At 36.6% G+C, this 19328-nt stretch overlaps 2 protein-coding genes across 2 annotated transcripts in view; one reads left to right on the top strand and one right to left on the bottom strand.

Moving 5' to 3' along the window:
- The window catches only part of LOC143592496 (beta-galactosidase-like), a 78885-nt gene that overhangs the window by 24492 nt on the left and 35065 nt on the right, over positions 1-19328 (top strand). The gene's annotated exons all lie outside the window — the stretch shown is intronic.
- On the bottom strand, positions 12199-13860 carry LOC143592500 (uncharacterized). The gene is made up of 3 exons (XM_077072400.1): positions 13519-13860; positions 12991-13386; positions 12199-12827 (listed from the first exon to the last, which is right to left on the bottom strand). The coding sequence occupies exons 1-3, from the start codon at positions 13732-13734 to the stop codon at positions 12396-12398; spliced, it is 1044 nt and encodes a 347-aa protein (XP_076928515.1). The 5' UTR covers positions 13735-13860; the 3' UTR covers positions 12199-12395.

Below are 19328 nucleotides of genomic sequence, written 5' to 3'. Positions count from 1 at the left end.
CCTGTAAAATCTTTTCATTGTGCTGAAAAATGTTTATCTTGCTCTAAGTGAAAACAGCACAAACTCCCTCACCACCCCAAGTCTATCAATTCCATAAACTCCACTCTTCAACTGCTGCATATGGATCTTTTTGGTCCCGTTCAACCAATGGCAATAGGTCAAAAAGCCTATTGTCTGGTTATTACTGATGATTTCTCGCGTTTTAGTTAGACTTTTCTGCTAGGTCACAAGGATGAGACATCTCAGTTTCTTATCAGATTCATCGTGTTGGTTGAGAATCAGACGGACAAACGAGTCAAGTGCATCAGAAGTGACAATGGAACAGAATTCTGCAACAAAGCCGTCAACGAATTCTGTTACAACAAGGGGATTCTTCGTCAATTCAGTGCACCCTACACTCCTGAACAAAATGGGGTGGCTGAGTGACGAAATCGTACACTGGTTGAAGCTGCAAGAACCATGTTGTCATACTCCAAACTCCCTTTATTCTTCTGGGGGGAAGCCATTAACACTGCTTGCTAACTCAGAATCGTGTGCTGCTGAACAAAAGACTGAATAAGACACCTTATGAAGTCTTTTATAGAAACAAGCCAAGGGTTAATTTCTTCAAGACATTCGGATGTCCTTGCACAGTTCTTCAGCCAAATGTTGCTACAACTTCAAAGTGCTTATCGTGTGTCCAACAAGAAATCCCGAGTGATTTTGGAGTCCTACAACATTGATTGGCAAGAACTGAACCCTACCGATGCACACCATGGTCCTGATTGGATGTTTGATTATGAAGGCTTGTTTAGGCAGTTTCGAGGAATGTATGTACCACCGTCTGCACCAGTGATGTCTCCTGTTGTTTCTGCACCATCTCCGAAAATTGTTGATCAATCAATCTTGATGTACGCCGTTGTGAAAGGTTTGACGGATATTCAGATTGCTACACCCGTACCCATACTCAATGGTCCACACGGGGCTAATTAACCTGTCCCGGAAGTGAATATGCAAACATCTGCAGAATCTACAGTATTGCCTGCTGTCGAAGACACAAATGATTCAGACACCGACTCATTTATTTCAACTGACAATGTGGGAAACGACCAGACCATTCAAGCGGCGGTTCAACAAATCCACCAACTTGAAACTTCCCCAACTCATGATCCAAGTATAGTTGAATCAGTTCCTACACCTTCCTCTGAGGAAGACGTTCATGGATCTGCTGAGGAAGCTATTCAAGAGAATGTGCAGAATGACACCGTTCCTGTTGGAACTTCTCGCACCACTGACTCATCTTCGGTACCTGCTGTCGTCGTACCTTTCTACGACAACCTATGGGAAGGCACCATCGCTCAGAATCATTTGGTTGATCAAGAAGAAAATGCAAGAGATCCCCAACCAAATGCCGCTGTCGATGTGACCACGGTCTTTCATCCCATAGAGAGCCTAACCATTGAGCTTGAGGCAACACCAGTCAAGCGTGTCGAACAAATTCCACAATTACCAATACATCGCCGACATCCGACTGAGAACATCATTAGAGATCCGACCGCTGGCATCCGAACGCGCAACACCTCTAGTAACATTAACAGAGGTCTTTTTGCCTGTATTATTTCACAGGTTGAGCCCTAGGACTACAGAGTTGCTTTGAAGGAAAACTCTTGGGTTGAAGCAATGGAAGAAGAACTGTTGCATTTCATGAAGCTAAACGTTTGGAGGCTAGTGAAGAAACCAGATCACAAGAAGCCAATCGGAACAAAATGGTTGTTCCGTAACAAGAAAGATGACAAGGGAATGATTATAAGAAATAAAGCCCGGTTGGTCGTGCAAGGTTTTTGGCAACGAGAAGGACTTGATTACGATGAAGTTTATGCACCGATGGCCAGATTGGAAGCAATTCGTATCTTTTTGGCCTATGCCTCGTACATGAGTTTCAAAGTATATCAGATGGATGTGAAGACTGCTTTCTTTTACGGGAAAGTAAAAGAAGAGATTTATGTGAGCAAACCACCAGGTTTTGAAAACCCAAATTATCCTGACCATGTTTACCGACTTGACAAAGCACTTTATGGTCTTCACCAAGCTCCCCGTGCTTGGTATGCCACACTGGCTGATCATTTAGTAAAGAATGGATACAAAAGAGGCATTATTGATTAAACTCTCTTTGTCAAGAAAGTGAAGGATGATTTGATTCTCGTTCAAGTGTATGTTGATGATATTATCTTCGGGTCCACGAATGAGACTCTGTGCAAGGAGTTTTCTGAGATCATGCAGAAGCGATTTGAAATGAGTTCCTTAGGGGAGATGACTTTCTTCCTGGGCTTACAAGTTGAGCAAAAGAAGGACGGGACTTTGATTCACCAAGAAAAGTACGTTCATGACATTGTTCAAAAATTTGGTTTTAAGGACTCAACTTCTTTCATGACACCAATCGCTACGCGTCTTGTTCTCGCTCCTGATCCATCAGGAAAACCAGTCGATCAACACCTTTATAGGTCAATGATTGGTTCCTTGATGTATCTCACTGCAAGCAGACCGGGCATCATGTTCCCTGTTTATCAGTGTGCCAGATATCAGTCTGACCCAAGAGAATCCCACATGACTGCTGTCAAGCGTATATTCAGATACTTGAAAGGGAGACCACGTTTGGGTCTTTGGTATCCAAAAGACTCTCCCTTGGAACTTCATGCTTACACCGACAGTGATTATGGGGGATGCAACCTGGACAAAAAATCCACATCTGGTGGATGTCAATTCCTGGGAGATCGGTTGATCTCATGGCAGTGCAAGAAACAGGTCATTGTGTCTACATCCACAGCCGAAGCCGAGTACATCGACGCATCCAGCTGCTGCTCACAAGTGATATGGATCCAGCATCAGCTGCTGGATTACGGTTTGAAGTTTTATGGATCAACGATCAAATGTGATAATGAGGCGGCCGTTGCTATTGTCAAAAACCCGGTCCAGCACTCAAAGACTAAGCACATTGACATCCGGATACATTTTATTCATGATTGTTATGATCGCAAGCTTGTCGACATAAAACGGGTCCATACTGATTTTAACTTTGCAAATCTCTTTACAAAAGCTTTCAGTCGTGCCCGATTTTTGTTTCTCGTTGAGTCTTTGGGCATGATTTTCTTTCAGTAAATTTTTATCGTCTATCTTTTAGTTTAAAACTGTAAATATTCTTCAAACATGTCACACTTTAGAGGGAGAAAATGAGTTAATTTTAACTCACCAAAAAGATTTTAAATTTACTTTCAGTAAAACAAAACCAAGTCATTTGACTTAATCTTTTAGAGGGAGAAAATGAGTTAACTTTAACTCACCAAAAAGATTTTAAATTTACTTTCAGTAAAACAAAACCAAGTCATTTGACTTAACAAAAAGATTTTATTTTTATATTTCAAGAAAATTCAAAAAGAATTGTCCCGTTTAGAGGGAGCTCCTACTTAGAGGGAGTCGGATAATTAAAATTTTCAAATTTTGAGAATTTGATCCGACTAATTGGAAAGTGATAGTACATTGGTTTGTAATGACTCTAGCGCGTTAAAAGAATAGAACAAAAGGCTACAAGGTCACTCATTGAAGTGTAGGTAGGCTTGACAAACAAGTAAGTGTCAAGTGATATAAACTTAAACTAATGCCGGTACAACTGGATATACAATTATGAAGCGGTTGCATGATTCCGTTAAGTCATATTAATGAAGGCAAAAATGTAACTATACATGTCATACCCAAGCCTCTCTTTACCTGATCACAGTCGTCTTATGAAAGTCAGTGTCAATTTTAATTTTCATTGAGTTAAGTAAAAAGTCAAGAAAAGCAAGAAAAAAAAAACAAAAGAGTCAGAAAAACAAAAGAAAAGAAGTCAGAAAAAGAGTCAGTCCTAGGAATTTTAACTTCTGCTTTATTTCTTCATTTATTTTCGACTCAAGCCTTGGACTTTCTACGTTTGTAGTCATACAAGATCTGATTGTTAAGGCCCTGAGTCTTCTGCTTTGTTTTATTTTCTTTCTTTTGTTCAAGCTTTGGAATTTCTCTGCGTGATAATATGGTATTATCCGACCTGATTGTTATGGCTTGAACTTCTGCTTTATTTTAATCTTTCTAGATCGAGTCAAGTGTGCAATGCACAAAGTATTATGTGTACAGTAAGTCAGTCTGTCAATAAGTGTACTGTGATCAACTAAGAAAGGTCTAAGTCAAGTTGAGGTGATATGTTAACACAAAGTAGGCCTGAGATATGATGGAATCAATAACATGTCCGATTAAGTGGGGACCATATACGTACCGTGCTTAATAATACCCTAAATGTATCACTTTTGGCATCAAAACATTTGTCAAGTTAAAAAGGAGGACAATATCTACAGTCAATGATGAACTTGTGTCACAATAATTTCAAAATGGAAACGCGATGTAGAGCTTTGCAAATCAATATGATTCCATATCGTGATCATTCTTTGAAAATTAATCAAAGAAAGTGATATGTAAATTAATTTAATATTATTGCTTTTAACTTTAAAATTATTTTTTTATTTTAATTTTATTTTTATTTACTTTGTTTTATTTTTATTTTTAGTTTGATTTTATTTTAGTGTCTTCTTTTATTATATTTTGTTTTGACAAAAGAGATCGATCGTGCATATGTTAACAGTTATGGACTAACAAAAGAAAATATTGTAAACAATCAAGTGATTGGATTCGGTGGGTAAATGTTTTTCGGGTTTGAAAATGCAAATATTTTTAAAGACCGAGGACTGAGAGTGTATTTTCGGTGAATACTCACGATATTTTGACCTTATCGCGAGATAGGCTGACCCTATATATAAGGAAAACCTAAAATATCTTTCACTATTCACCAAAATCTTTTAAGTTTTCACTCTCTCCTCTCTCAAATCTTCAAACTCAAAACCCAGATTTTCTTCAAATCTTCAAAGCATCCGGCCCTCATAATCACAAATATGCCATTGAATCCAGAGTATCCACCTTCAGTATAACATCAAAACTTCATAAATATTTCATCTTCAGGTCTTCTGGGTTCTCGTGGATCGAGACGACGGTTCAGATGAGCCGTCGGGTCGATTCATAAATGAAATTGGTTCATATGTTATGAATAATCTGTTTTTGGACTTATAAATCTTGAGTATCATCATTAATTATTAGCATTAGGGTTGTTTGTACAAAGTTTGTAGATTTAAGTTTCTGTTCATCCGTTCTAAGGACAAATTGACCTAGTAATCATAGGAGCTTCAAGTTCAATCCTTCCAGAATCCTAATTCGCATAAAGGCGATCTTGAGTAAAGAAAGAAGTGGATAAAAAGGGCTAAGTACAGGTTTTCGCATGAAAGAAGTCTTTCGCTTGACCATGCGAAGCGAAACACTTTCTGTTTCACTTCGCTTGACCATGCGAAGCGAAACAATGTCTCATGCGAAAAACTCATACTTAGCAAATTTTTCAGAAACTCAGATCTGTTTTTACTCAAACTCACTGTTTGGACTTGTGGACTGTTTTGAACTTAATCTTTGTACATTGTGATCCAATTGACTTATAGATTGTCTAAAATTAACTTATTAACTTATTACATCTAAAATGTACATAATGGAAGTATTAAATCTAACTTATTTACTATGTAAATTCTTAATGTCAATATACATATCTTGTTTGTTTTGGTTTGACTAAATGATGATTCTCATGATCTTTTGATTTTCAATTTCAGGGTCATAACAACTTTTGTTCTCTAGCGTTGCCTAAGGCAAAGGCTGACAAAGTGTTCACTCCTATGGTCAAGGGGCTCAGGCAATCGCCCCTTGCATATGCCATCACTGCAGATACAGCCATCTACTACAAGTGGATCTTAGATTTTTGGGCCTTCGCCAAAATTGCTGACGATTCTATGTCCTTCACCACGACTGTTGCAAGACAAGAATTAACTATCACTGAAGATGACATCAGAAGGGTGTTAAAGATCGACGACCAACCCGATTACAAGTACGAGAGAGGAATCAAGAAGATGCTGGAAGGGTTCGTTGCACAAATGGGGTATGACACAGAATGGAAGAGCCTAGAAAAGAGCCATCTATCACCATATTGGAGATTTCTCTTCCATATTATTACTCATTGCTTCACAGATATTCGAGGCGGTTTTGACAGCATAAGCACAGACTGGGTTCGAGTTATGTACGCATTGACCAACAAAGAGAAGTTTAACTACTCAAGATGAATATTTCTGTGCATGCTCGCGAACATCAAGAGTGGAGCCACATGGTTGATGTACCAAAGATTTGTGCAGATGTTATTAGATGATATGATCCCAGACGTTCAAAGGCCGGGATACAAGAAGGAAAAAGACAAGAAGTCACACCCCGAGCCATTTCACGTTCACGAGATTAAGAAATCAGTTTTTGGTGTGCTGTTGAGCACCAAGGGCAGAGGTCATCAGTACACAGGACCACGACCTGGGCCCAAGTTTGGATTGTTTGAAAAGACAGAGCCTGCTGGAGTAGAGGCGTCTGGTGAAGGGGAAAGTGATGAAGAACTTGTAGCTGGAGGTAGTCAAGATTCGTCCGATGAGCCGGCCGAAGATAGAACAAAGGCCAAACACGATTTGAAGAGAAAGTTGGCAGAAAAGGGCAAAGTGATAGAGCTTGAGGAGGAGGAAGAAGACCAGCCACCCCTAAAGCATTTGAGGAGACATGGAGACTCCCAGAAGTCAACCAAGTCTCATGTCAAGTCTCCCTCACAAGACAAGCCCACAGACCAACCAAAAATAACCAAAGAAGCCCTAGCCCAAGCCCTCAAAACCCTAGATATGACCAAAATACAAATCCCTGCCCTCAAACCACCAAAAACCAGAAAGAAATCCAAAGCTAAGAAAACCAAGACCCTACTCCATGACTCACCTGAATCCTCACCTGAACCCTCACCTACAGACCAACCAATTCCAACTTTCCTACCCCAAATACCTTCCTCACCATACTCACCACCTCAACAACAATCTCAACCTGAACCTACCCAAGCCTCAACACCACCTGCACAACCAACCTCATCCATATTCACTTCCTCAGTTTTTAGCTCCCCAATACAAACTACAAGCATATGGAGCAAAACCATCCTTACTTCCCCAACCCAAACCGTCACACCAACTACAATACTACCAACACCACCCACCACTATAGCCTCACAAGTCCTCACTCAAGCCATCACCCTACCTTTACCAACCACCTCACCACCCATAACAACCACCACCCCACCATCCACCATTATCTCTCCCAAACCAATCTCACGAGGGATGTCTGCGACACCTCCAGTGTACGTTGATCCTATCCTCGATAGGATCGTCGCACTGGAGGAATCAAACGTCAAAAGGGCAGAACGAGAGATTGCCCTCCTCAAGCTTATCAAAGAAATGAAACAAAAGGCTCTTGAGGATGAAAAAGAAAAGGCGGACCTGAGAGAAAGGATACGGGTGTTGGAGGACCAGAAGGCAGCAAGTGATGAAGCTGCTGAAAATCAACGGTTATTGACCAATACCTTCCACACCCGCATCCAAAATCTTCAAACATTGATGAATCATGAGGCATCTGAGAACGCTAATCTAAGAGCCGATCATACTAGACTTGGAGATAGATTGGCCACACTTGAAAGAGACTTACCAAGTGCTAGTGCTCTTAGATCGAGCGTAAACAAGAAAATTGAAAATGCTACAAGAAGGTGGGATGTTGAGAAGGAAGCTACAAACTCACGAGTTGCTGATCTAGAAAATCAACTTGCTTCCTCCACCTCTCTCGATTTGCTCAGATCAGACATGGAAGCCATCAAAGAAAGAATCAAAGAACAGGCCCGTCTGAATGAGCTTCAGCTCAAGACAAACGAAGAGGTGGTGAGCAAGTACCAAGCGGCCTCAGACCTGATGGGCATTCAAGAAGACGAATTTCATGGTCTGGAGGATAGGCTTGATGCCGTGTTTAGAACTTGGAGAAGGTCCGGTGAGACTTCTCAAGTTAGTGGTTCGCAACCTGCCGCAGGTCCTTCTGTGACCATGCGAGGCATACAGGTTGCTGTGTCAAAAGGAGAGGCAACTGTTGGTCGGTTAGTACAACAGGGCGGCTAATCTAGCGGTGTTGGTGGTGGATATGATGGTGATGAAGTGGATGATGGAGATGAAGAGGATGATGATGATGATGAAGATGACGAAGACGATGAAGTTCATGACAGCTTTGATGATGATGATGACGATGGTGGCAACGGTGGTGGTGGAGATAGAGGGGTCGGGACGGCAGGAGGTGGAGGTGGAGCTAACACTCAATCACCTCCACACTCTCAACACGACACTCAAGACCCTGCTAACCCCGGCTCAGCCAGCAAAGTCAGAGAGGATGATTCAATACTTGACAGCTTATACAAAGATATCATTTCTCCGACTGACAATACAGGTGTGATCGCTGACTTTATTAATGCAGGTATGAGCTTTGAAGAGTTCATTGAGGGAACGGAAATGGAGAAGGCAGTGATTGAACAAGACGATGACATTAACTACTCGCCAAATCCGGATACTCCTCCCACTCAAGCTTCAGAGGCTCCTGCAACAGATCCTGTCATTGTACAACCACCAAAGAAGAAGCGAAAGACACACATTGTCACAAGCTGTGCGTCTGCCCGCGTGCTCAACTATCCATATCACGATGACTCGCTGATAGTATATGCTAGGTATGATCAGCGAAACAAAGTTTTGGCCATCAGACGCTACAGCGGGATCTCATTTATCTTAGTCATCATGAGCTGAAGACTCTACCTGAGCTTGATCTAGATTATCTTCAGAAAGCTCTAGGTCCTGGTGCTACTGGAAGTACGCTGGAAAGTTGGGTCCCGACTTATCTGCAACGACAATCAAGAGTCAACTACAAGGACTTTGAGCCGAATAAGGGACGCAGGTACAAGAATCTAAGAGAGATAAACCCTACTACCGGAGAGCCTCACACTATGTGGAGATACAAGGCGCTGAAAGAATGTCACGAGATTTATCATGGCGAGCCTTATCTTCCCAACACTCTCCGAGACTTCATAGATTGGGAGTTCGATAACACAACCGGCGAGGCCGTTATTCACTGCCGTGGTATGCACGAGGTCAGAGTGTTTGACGAGCATGAGCTTATGGGACTACACGTTGAAGATGTAAAGAAGCTCTACATCAAGCCGCTGGGAACCGTCGAGGATCTGGGCCGTCAGAATACCGACCAGATAGTGGAAGCCTTCAACAAGTTCGTGCGTAGACTTGTTGAACTTCCACTGACCAAGGACGAATGCCTGATATACGACACCGACGGGTTTCAATACTAAAGACTAGAGGGAGATTGTCGGGCCCCGTTTTATATAGTTAGTCTTTTTGTATTGATTAAGTTATGTATTTGGGCCGATGGGTCATCTTGTACATTGTTTGGGCCTTGGTCCTTTGTAAAAAAGCCCATTGGGCATTAGAAGTACTTTACTTCTCATGCATGCTTCCCTATAAATAGGAAGCATGCCATGAGAAGCAAGGTTGTTGAAGTTTAATATACAAAAAGAAAACCTTTTGCAAGAACTCTATCACTTTCTCTCTCTCTCTCTCTCTAACCTCTCCTTTCCTTGACCGAAAATAAACTCAAGATCCGAGACCTCTTGGTTGCTTAGTGTGATTTCCGCTAGCACTAAGTTAGGTTGATCCAAAGACGTTGTTAGATCCACCCGAATAGGGACCTACAAAAACACCATAAGATGTAGTTAACATGTGTCATGTTTTATCACCACTTAAACTAGAAATAAAGCATCACCCTCCCTGCTTTGTTGTATAAACAAAAGAAACATAAATATTAAAACATCATAAAATACACTGTTTTGAAGATGAGATATAACATAATGGTATTGAAGATGAAATACACAATGTACTATAGTCTTAACTAATTTATGATATTTATAATCAATATCATTTAGTTACTTTTTTTTGTATTAAATCAAATAATTGACATGTGTATCAAAGATAATTAAGGTAGTTCAATTATATATATATATATATATATATATATATATATATATAGGCTAAGTATAAAATGAAAACTCACTTGAGTTGTGAAAACTCTAGAAACCCATTCTCAACCACATATTTTTAATTAATGTTTAAATCTTGTGGTTTTCTATCTCTATATCTTTACTAGATTTATCCCCCCGTAATACAGGGGTTGTTTTACATTATTCATGTTAATATTTATATATGTATATTTGGATTTTAATTTTATTTATTGTAAGTAAGTTAATAATTAATATACTTGAGGTTTGATGATGAAATGGTTTCCCAAATGAATGATATGTTATAATCCGGTTTAAAAGCTATCTAGGTTTGGTGATACCCATTACCCGTTTATTTTCTTTATTATAAATTTGTTTCTTTTCTTAATTATAAACAATATATTTTTTAAATAAAATATGATATTAATTTTTAGCATATTCCTATTTTATAGAATTTTCATATCAAATATTTGATGAGATTAATTTTTAATATAATGAGATGTTATAACCCGTTTAAGAGCTATCTGGGTTTGGTGAGACCTTTACCCGTGAATTCGGGTCAAATGCGTGAGAAGCCTTCATATACAAATAAAGCAATCTGATAGCTAGAGAGAATGATTGTTTTACATTTTTCGTTTTTTAATATTTATTTTTTGGATTTTAAATTTCTTTATTGTAAGAAAGTTAATAATATACTTAGGGTTTGATGATGAAAGGGTTTCATAAATAAATGATATGTTATAACCCGTTTAAAAGCTATCTAGATTTGGTGACCTATGACCCGCTTATGTTTTTTATTATAAAATTGTTTATTAATTATAAATAATATCTTTTTCTTTTTAAATTGTGGATATTAAATTTTAGTATATCCCTATTTTATTTTATAAGATTTTCATATTAAATAATAGGTGAGATTAATTTTTAATTTAATGAGATGTTATAACCCGTTTAAGAGCTATCTGGTTTTGGTAAGACCCATACCCATAAATTTGGGTTAAATTAATGAGATGACTCAATTAAAAAATCAAGCAATCTGGTGGCTTCCATAAAAGAAGGAAGCGATCACATCGCGACACGTAAGATTTTAGGGTCTTCGTTTATATATATTATAGATTAACTAAACATACTATATTTTCTCTCTCATATACAATCAAATAATAATTTTTTACATCTTTATAATTATCTTTTCTTTCTTCTTCACTTACAACCATTTTCTAATATATTAAAAAATATGGAAATGAACATTATTCCTCCAAATTTACTCGTTTCTTTAAAATTTTCTCTCTCTTTCGCTAATAGAGGAGCTACTTAGAATGCTCTTAGCCGATAAATTCTCTAGTCGACATGCCAAATATAATCATGCAACTTGAAGAACAATGATCGATCCATTGCAGCTGCATGGTTTCCCGTGAAACAATTTGCAAACACATTTCTGCAACAAAAAGATCACCTTTCTGTCTCTCTCATTATCTCTCTCATCTCAGTAACACTTTTGTCTCTTTTCTGCAACACGTGATCAGTTTTTTAGAGAGAGGGTAGCTAGGGGTTGAAGAAGGTAAATTAATAATTGTTAGAAAGAATTGAAACGAAGAATAATTGTTGAATAATATTATTAGATCATAATGTAAACTATATTGATAAAGCTGAAGAATAATGTAACTAGTATTGCAAACAATAGTACCGTTTTTGCAGTCCTATATGATGGGGTGGTCGGAAATTTTACTTTTGTTCACCTAAGAGTATCTTATATATGTTTAATATCGCGGCTTCAAATTTCAATCATGTGCCATATTTCTCGGATTTAAGCCTGTATTCTTCTTTAAAAGATAAAAAAAGGAAAAAACAGTAGTAGTAGGGTTTTACTTTAGGTTACTCTTTATTTATTTGATTATTTATTTATTTACTTGTTTATTTATTTTGTGTTTGCAACATCAACACTGACTGTTTTGAATTTCCAAAAAAGAAAGTAGTTTCAGCCCTATTCTTGAATCATCATCTTTTATCATTATCGAACCTTTTCTGCATCAGAACTCTGAACACTAACTTATTGCCGAGTCACAGATGGGTTGTACTTACAAGATTCTTTTTGAAGAACAAAAACGTAAAGCATGAGATCAAACATGACTTAAATATATAAATATTCTTGATTATTATTACATAACTTTAATATGAAGATCAAACATGATCCATGAATACTTTTGGTTATCAACATGTTCATCTTACATATTGATTCTTATACAAAACATATAGCTCACCACACTGATCACTAACTAAATTAAACTGAAGGTAACACTTTAATGTTTTAATTAAATCACTATAACTCACTTGCAAAATATAAGAGAAAATTAATAATTAATAGAAAAATTCAAGTTTCATGAGCATAGCCACTAGAGAGTGCCATTAGTAGTATTGCTGCTTCTTTTTCATCTTGTGGGAACACATGGTAAAATGCTAAGTTCTTGCTCAAACGTACTAGATATTCCTCCACACAATTTTTTCTCACGGGAGAAGATGAATTAGACGGTGAAGGAGACGGTGACGGTGACGGGGATGGTGATGGCGATGATGGTGGAGTGATGGTTGTGATTTGCTTGGAGAATTGCCTTTTCTTGTATTTTGTAACTTGACCTAATTTATGTGGTTTCTTGTGATCTTTGTGTTGAGTTTTTGTGACCTTTAGGGGCCTCATGATAGATTGATCAATGAATATATTGCTATTGCTGTTTTTGGCTGCGGCGGCTGCCGCCATCGCTCTTCTTGCCTTCCTTTGTCGAATTCCGCAGGCATTGCAAAGTGACTACAAAAAAAAATAAATAAAAGAAAAGAAAAAACACACACGATAAATATCAGTTGAGACTGAAATGCTAAATACAAAGTTCTTGCTGACACGGTAACTACTAAATCATAAATTTGATAATTTGATCATTGTTCAATTAGCAAAAGAAAAAGATTTTGTGTACCTTAGGACCTTGAGGTCCGCTTCGCCACAGTGGCGTCTTGGTGGTGTTACAATCCGAACAAACCCTAATTGGTATGCTATTGTTTGAAGAAGTACTATTGCTTGAATTATAGGTTTCCTCCAATGGTGAAGTGGGATGTTTATAATCTTCAAGCTTCTTCACTTCTCTAGTGGTAGGACTATAATTGTTTGGATTAATCACATGATTGGATTTCTTCATTTTAAGCATCACCCTCATCTTGGAAGACATCCACTTCACTTCATTTAAATCATTGTTCATATTATTATTGATCCCACTCTTGTTCCATGTAGAAAATTCGGCTCCTTTTCCGTTATTCATATGATTATCCGTCTCGGTTTGATGCTCTTTGTATGTTTGTGATCCAAATTTATCATCCTGCAAGTGATCAAGATCAAAATTACCATACAAAATTGAACACAAAATCATATGCTTTGAGAAATATATACTAGCATCAAGAATTAATCAAGATGATCTTATAATACATGATCAATCAAGATGACTAGTTACCTCGTGTCGATGTTGTGGAGGCTTTAATTCTCGATTGAAGAACCCATTTTGATCACTCGAGTTCAAGAAAAGATGGGTTGTGAGTGAATTCGAAGGCGATGAAGCTTGATAGTTAGGGCTTAAGAATTGGTGGTTGTTGAGGTGGTCTTCATGATAGTGATCACTTGGGTATGGTGAATGATTGTTGGAAGATGAATTAAAGAAGATGGAAGCCATTGATAGCTAGCTCTAGTTGTGGCAAGCGAATATAAGCTAAATGGATGAATGAACAAGTCTTTTAAAAGGGAGATAAATTGCTATGCTAGTTGCTGCATACACCCCTCACGTGATTTTAAACCACAAGTTTTAAATATTGTAACATTAGTGTATTTTTTTTAACACCTAATTCCGCCTTACCTTGAACCTTGAACTTACAAGGATTTAAATTAATTATCATATTTGTCGAGGTAAACATTATGTAACTAGACCACTAGATTATTCATTAAGTAAAATTAGATAAACGCTAAAATTGGATTAATCTAAAAGTACGCGTCAAAAATTAATTGATTCGTTTAACTAATCAAATGAGAGTCCGTTAAATATTATAACGAAAATATACTTATAAACAAGCCATTGAAATCTCAATTATAATGATAGGTATGGAGATGATGAAAATCTTTATTCTATCACATAAGATACAAAAATACACTACTAAAAGATGAACTACTTACTGAAAATTCCACTTTGCTAACCATCACTTAAATTTAACATTAATTAGAGTTTATTATGAATCATAAATAATTTAGTTATGATGCTTTGTAATCATTCTTATTAAGAAGATGGGACACTCCGTGAAGGATCCAAATGATCAAATGATAATCACGAAACACCTTCGCAACTGATGGAATTTAGTAAATAAATTAATTCATTTGTAAAATGGGTGTACATGATATAACAAGTTTTTTGGACTTTGTGTAAGACATCGAACCTATATCTATGGGAAGAAACTATTAATATACATTTTTGTGTGCCCCTTTTAAAATCTTTCAAAATTTTCAAGAGCATGATTGTCTTTTATGTGCAAAATATTGTCAAATGACTTTTACGAGAGAAAACGAATTCACATTTTTTTTCGTTTGACAAATATTATGTTTTAAACAAAATCCAACCATAAGTACAAATGCACAGTTATATCTACCAAAGGGCATTTACTTTAACGTTAACATATCTTAGCGTGTTGTTAATTGTAGAGTAGAATTAGAAGTATATATCCCAGCTATTTAGGGGGTGTTTGGTAGAGGGATTTGATTGGGGAGAAATGGAATTAGAAATATTTCTTTTGTTTGTTTTCCACTTTTCATTTCTATTTCTCTAAAACTAGAGAATTCCATTTCTCTTTAAAACAAAGAGAAATCCATTTCTCAGCAGCCTCCTCATAGCATATCACCACCTCGTCTCCGGCCACCACCCCGTCTCCGGCCACCACCCCGTCTCCAAGTCTGCAACCGCCACCTCGTCTCCATGTCTGCAACCACCACCCCGTCTCCGCCGTTCGCAGTGGTGAACACAGAGATGGTAACCGGTTGTAGGTTGCAGGTGGTACGGGTGAACGGAGATTAAGGTTTCAAGTGGTGGTTCGTGGTAGGTTAGGGTTTTCAGATGGTCGGGTGATTGTGGTCGCAGGTGGGTGACAGTGGTGGTGGAAATCGGCGGTGGTCGCAGGTGGCTTCTGATTATCATCATCATCATCATCATCGCCACCACAACCACCACCACAAAATCTCCAAAGAGGCAGTGATGACAGATCTGAGCCTCCTTTTTCTATATCTTATGTTTCAAAAATTTGAATCTTTTTAATTTCTTGTGTACTGTGGTTGAAGAAGGGGATTTGGTGGTGGCAGCCGGTGGTGGTGGGCTGTGGTTGAAGAAAGGGCTGTGGTGGTGGTGCTGGTGGTGGTGCTGTGGTGGTGGGGCTGCGGTGGTGAGTGGTGTCAGGTTGGGTGGAGGTGGGGTTGGGTATGGTAGAGTTCTTTGTTTATTTTCTCGTGTACCAAACAAGAGAAATGATTCTCATTCTCCATACCAATTCTCTTTCTCTATAATTCCATTTCTATTTCTATTTTCTCTCATTTTCCATTCTCTGTACCAAACACCCCCTATGGGTATGTGGCTAAACACTTTGTTATATATCAGGAGACCAAGATGATCTAAATAAGTTCCGACAGAGAACACTTGACACCCTCCCGCTAGCTATAGATGGTCTAAATAATTAAAAAATGTCTTAATTTTTATTTTTTTTTGTTATACACATAAAAAAATCATTTAATAGATGAAATGAGACAATACACAACCGTAATTATATTCTTCAAAATACATGCATGGCACACGACATTGACAAATCTATCTGCAAAATTGTTGATCCCCAAAATTTGTCTCATGACTCATGTGGCCACAAGACTACAACATAACTTTTTTATGTAGGTGTTCGAAAAAATAAATTTATAGCCACACATGTGACAGACCTTCACATAATTATCATATGATGATGTTTTTTTATACCAAGGACAGAGTTTCTATGGGCTAAACCATATATATTTATATATTATGCTTAATTTACATATTTGTAACTGAGACAAGCAAACATTAAGTGATCAGCTTTAGCTGATAACAATATTAGCTTAGATTATAATCTATATATTGAAACTTGTATAGTATTTCAGTAGAGTCAATTTGCAGCTCTGCCCTAAAGCTAGTTTGCTTTATTGAAAGAGTGAAATGTGGTTTTCGTCTATGTGGTTTGTCTAAATATTCAGTTTTAGTTCAGTAGTTTCAAATCTGCTACTTACGTCCTTGTGGTTTCATTTCAATTGCAATTAAACCCCACCCTACTAACCTCATTGATTCTGATCGTTCCATCAACATTCCTCTCATGTGAGGGGCAGTTTTATCATTTTTTGTTCCTAAATACACCTCAGCCCCTCACGTGTAGGGTTTGGGTTTATTTGGAAGAAAAAGAACAAAACTGCCCTTCACGCTGATGGGTTTAACAACCAGACTTAACGGGGTTAGTGGGGTTGAGTTTAATTGCAAGTGAAATGAAATCACAGAGACGAAAATCGCATATTTGAAACTATTAGACTAAAACCACAGATTTGGACACCCCATAGACGAAAACCGCAGTTTACTCTTTTTGAAATTTGATAAGTTTCGAATAACTAAAAAGTTAATAGCAAACTGAATTATATACATGTTTATATACTAACTAATTACAAGCGAGCTAACGAGTCTATTTCTTTTTGTTGATTGTTTTAGGATGTTTTTTTTACTAGTTTTTGATCCAAGAATTGCATCAAATGCATATATCTTCGGGCACGTGTGTGACACACTCAGTGTTATATAAATGGTTTTGGTAATTGCTGATTTTTTTACATATACATAAAGTGAGATATTGGGATAAGGTTTTGCATGGGAAGATGGCTCGTATCATCATAGTATTGTATAGTATTGCCAAAATTTAATCAATGCATATGCAGGCTTGAGATAAGATTACAGCATCATGGCCTCCCCCACCCCACCCCCACAATTATACACACTGAGATGCATAATAAGCCAATCTCTCATTAATACTAATCACATTATTCTTTTATCACATGAACTCAAACTTCATATGTATGTATATGTGCGTAGGTTTGCCATGGCCCCTCTAGCTTCACCCAAAATATCAACTTTAACACATGCCATTTATTTATGAGATTTGTTTTTCTCTACTTTCTTATATATAGAGTCCAATATAATAATTAAGAGATATCTACCTATACTAATAAAAGAAAATAATTTTGATACATGGCATTCTGAGGTTAATTCTTACTATCAAATTCCCGTCTAAATCATTTCTCTTATATTGATGGAAAACAAAAAAAATATCTTTGTTATAAATATAGTATTGATTATAAATTCAACATACCGTATTAATTGGTCAATCTCTATTAATTGAATTATTAATGCTATAAATTATATTGCAAACATACTTAATATAAAAAATATTAATATATATAATAATTACGTGTCATAAAGATATTTTCTTTAAAATTAAAAGTATATAAATGAATTTGTGTTTAAAGAATACACTAACATTTAATTTTTGAAACATCTTCATCTTGAAGAAAACTATAATCATTTTGTTTACTTTTTACAAATATCCAATATTTAATAAGTCTTAAAAATTATAGACAAATTTCCCATTTTTTATAAGTAGTATAAGACGATTGTGACAGTTGAACAACAGTGTGTTTATAAGGATATCATGAAAGCTGTTCAAAAAGGAAAATCTGGTGTCTTTTTATGTTTATGATTTAGGGTTTGGCGTATGAAATGAAAAAATTTTTTTGTGAAATGCTTTAACTACATTCTTCAGATATAAAGGCCTCATTGTTTTAAATGTTGCTTCTAGTGGTATTGTTTTTTTACATTAATTATCTTTTGTTTTATTTGTATTAAATTATTCATATATAATTTATACATTAACTTATACCGTGTAATACACGGGGTTCTAAAGCTTGTATCATATATAGGAAATTACAGGTTTTGTAGTTGGGAATAGGCCGAATAATTTTGAATCGTGTATTAATCACTCTAAAATCTTCAATCTGATGATTGAAAGAGAAACCAATGTTTTAAAAACCGGTTTAAACTGGCCGGTTGAACCGGTTAAACCGAATTTCACATAGCAGGCCGGTATTTTCAGCCCGGTATTTTTGGCAGGTTTGCTAGAACATCGTACCGGGGTTTTTTTTCTAAAATACCGGTTTTTACCGGTAAACCGGTTTTATGTCCAAGAAATTTTTGATATTTGCAGCCCATATATTATCAAAATTACTTTTAACCCAACAATTAATATTCTAGCGTGTAAACTTTAGGACTGTTTTTTTTTAAATTTGAGTGCTTTTGTATTATTTTTTAATATGGATTAACTTTAAGATTATTTTGTTATAAAACTATTTACTTTTGGGTTATTTTTGAAGTTAAAGTTGTATTTATAGGAAATTATAAGGTAAACTATTCAACCGCTTGAGCCTCCCGGTATATATAACCCGGTTCAACCGGTTATATTATTTTTTAGCATAATCCGGTACGAATAAAAAAACGATTTTTAAAACATTGAGAGACAAAAACGAGGATGTAATTTTCTGTTGAAAAGCATATACCATATTTAAACCAAAGATTTTTATTTTACGGTTGAATAACACAATGTTTCGTGACAGAGTATTGGCGATTACAATGGTTTACAGTAATCCAGTTACTATCAACATTAGTTTCTTTAGTAATTGGTTTGACAACAGTAATTCAATTACGATCACTCGAGTTGTTAATTGATGTATATATGGCTGGTTCTGAATGCCTAGTTACTATTAATACTTTATAGTACCGGCTGGCTATATATAATCATAAGTTATTATTTAAGAAGTTGTTGTAGCTCATGTGACATTTTTCGCAATTACTAGTGATAACACATATTATGTGCTAATCAAAGTTGCCACCGTTGGAATAGTTTTGGAGATGACTTAGAGCATGTTTGGGATTGAGTTTGAAAAATGCTTATTGACTTTTTCAAAAAGCCATTTTGAAAAGCTAAGATTTTGAGCTTTTGGAAAACTGATTTTTAGGCTAAAATAAAAAAGATTTTTGTGATTGTCAAACACATTTTAATTTATTGGCTTTTTAAAAACACCAATAAGCCAATAAACATTTTTCAAACTCAATCCTAAACATGCTCTTACACTTCCTACTTACGGAATACGTAGTACTAACAACTCCTAATTGTAAAATTCAAA

This window comes from Bidens hawaiensis, unplaced genomic scaffold (assembly GCF_021521415.1).
Source record: "Bidens hawaiensis isolate Kalapana, Puna unplaced genomic scaffold, B.hawaiensis_p1.1 tig00040940_1, whole genome shotgun sequence".
Classification (NCBI taxonomy): domain Eukaryota; kingdom Viridiplantae; phylum Streptophyta; class Magnoliopsida; order Asterales; family Asteraceae; genus Bidens; species Bidens hawaiensis.
Note: the sequence above shows the minus strand (reverse complement) of the source record. Positions and strands in the feature narration are given on the sequence as shown.

Coding starts and splice junctions, on each gene's coding strand:
- LOC143592500 (XM_077072400.1), bottom strand. CDS start 13,734: ATGGCTTCCATCTTCTTTAATTCATCTTCCAACAATCATTCACCATAC. Junction 13,387..13,518: donor CTCCACAACATCGACACGAG/GTAACTAGTCAT, acceptor GATCACTTGCAG/GATGATAAATTTGGATCACA. Junction 12,828..12,990: donor GCGGACCTCAAGGTCCTAAG/GTACACAAAATC, acceptor TTTTTTTTGTAG/TCACTTTGCAATGCCTGCGG.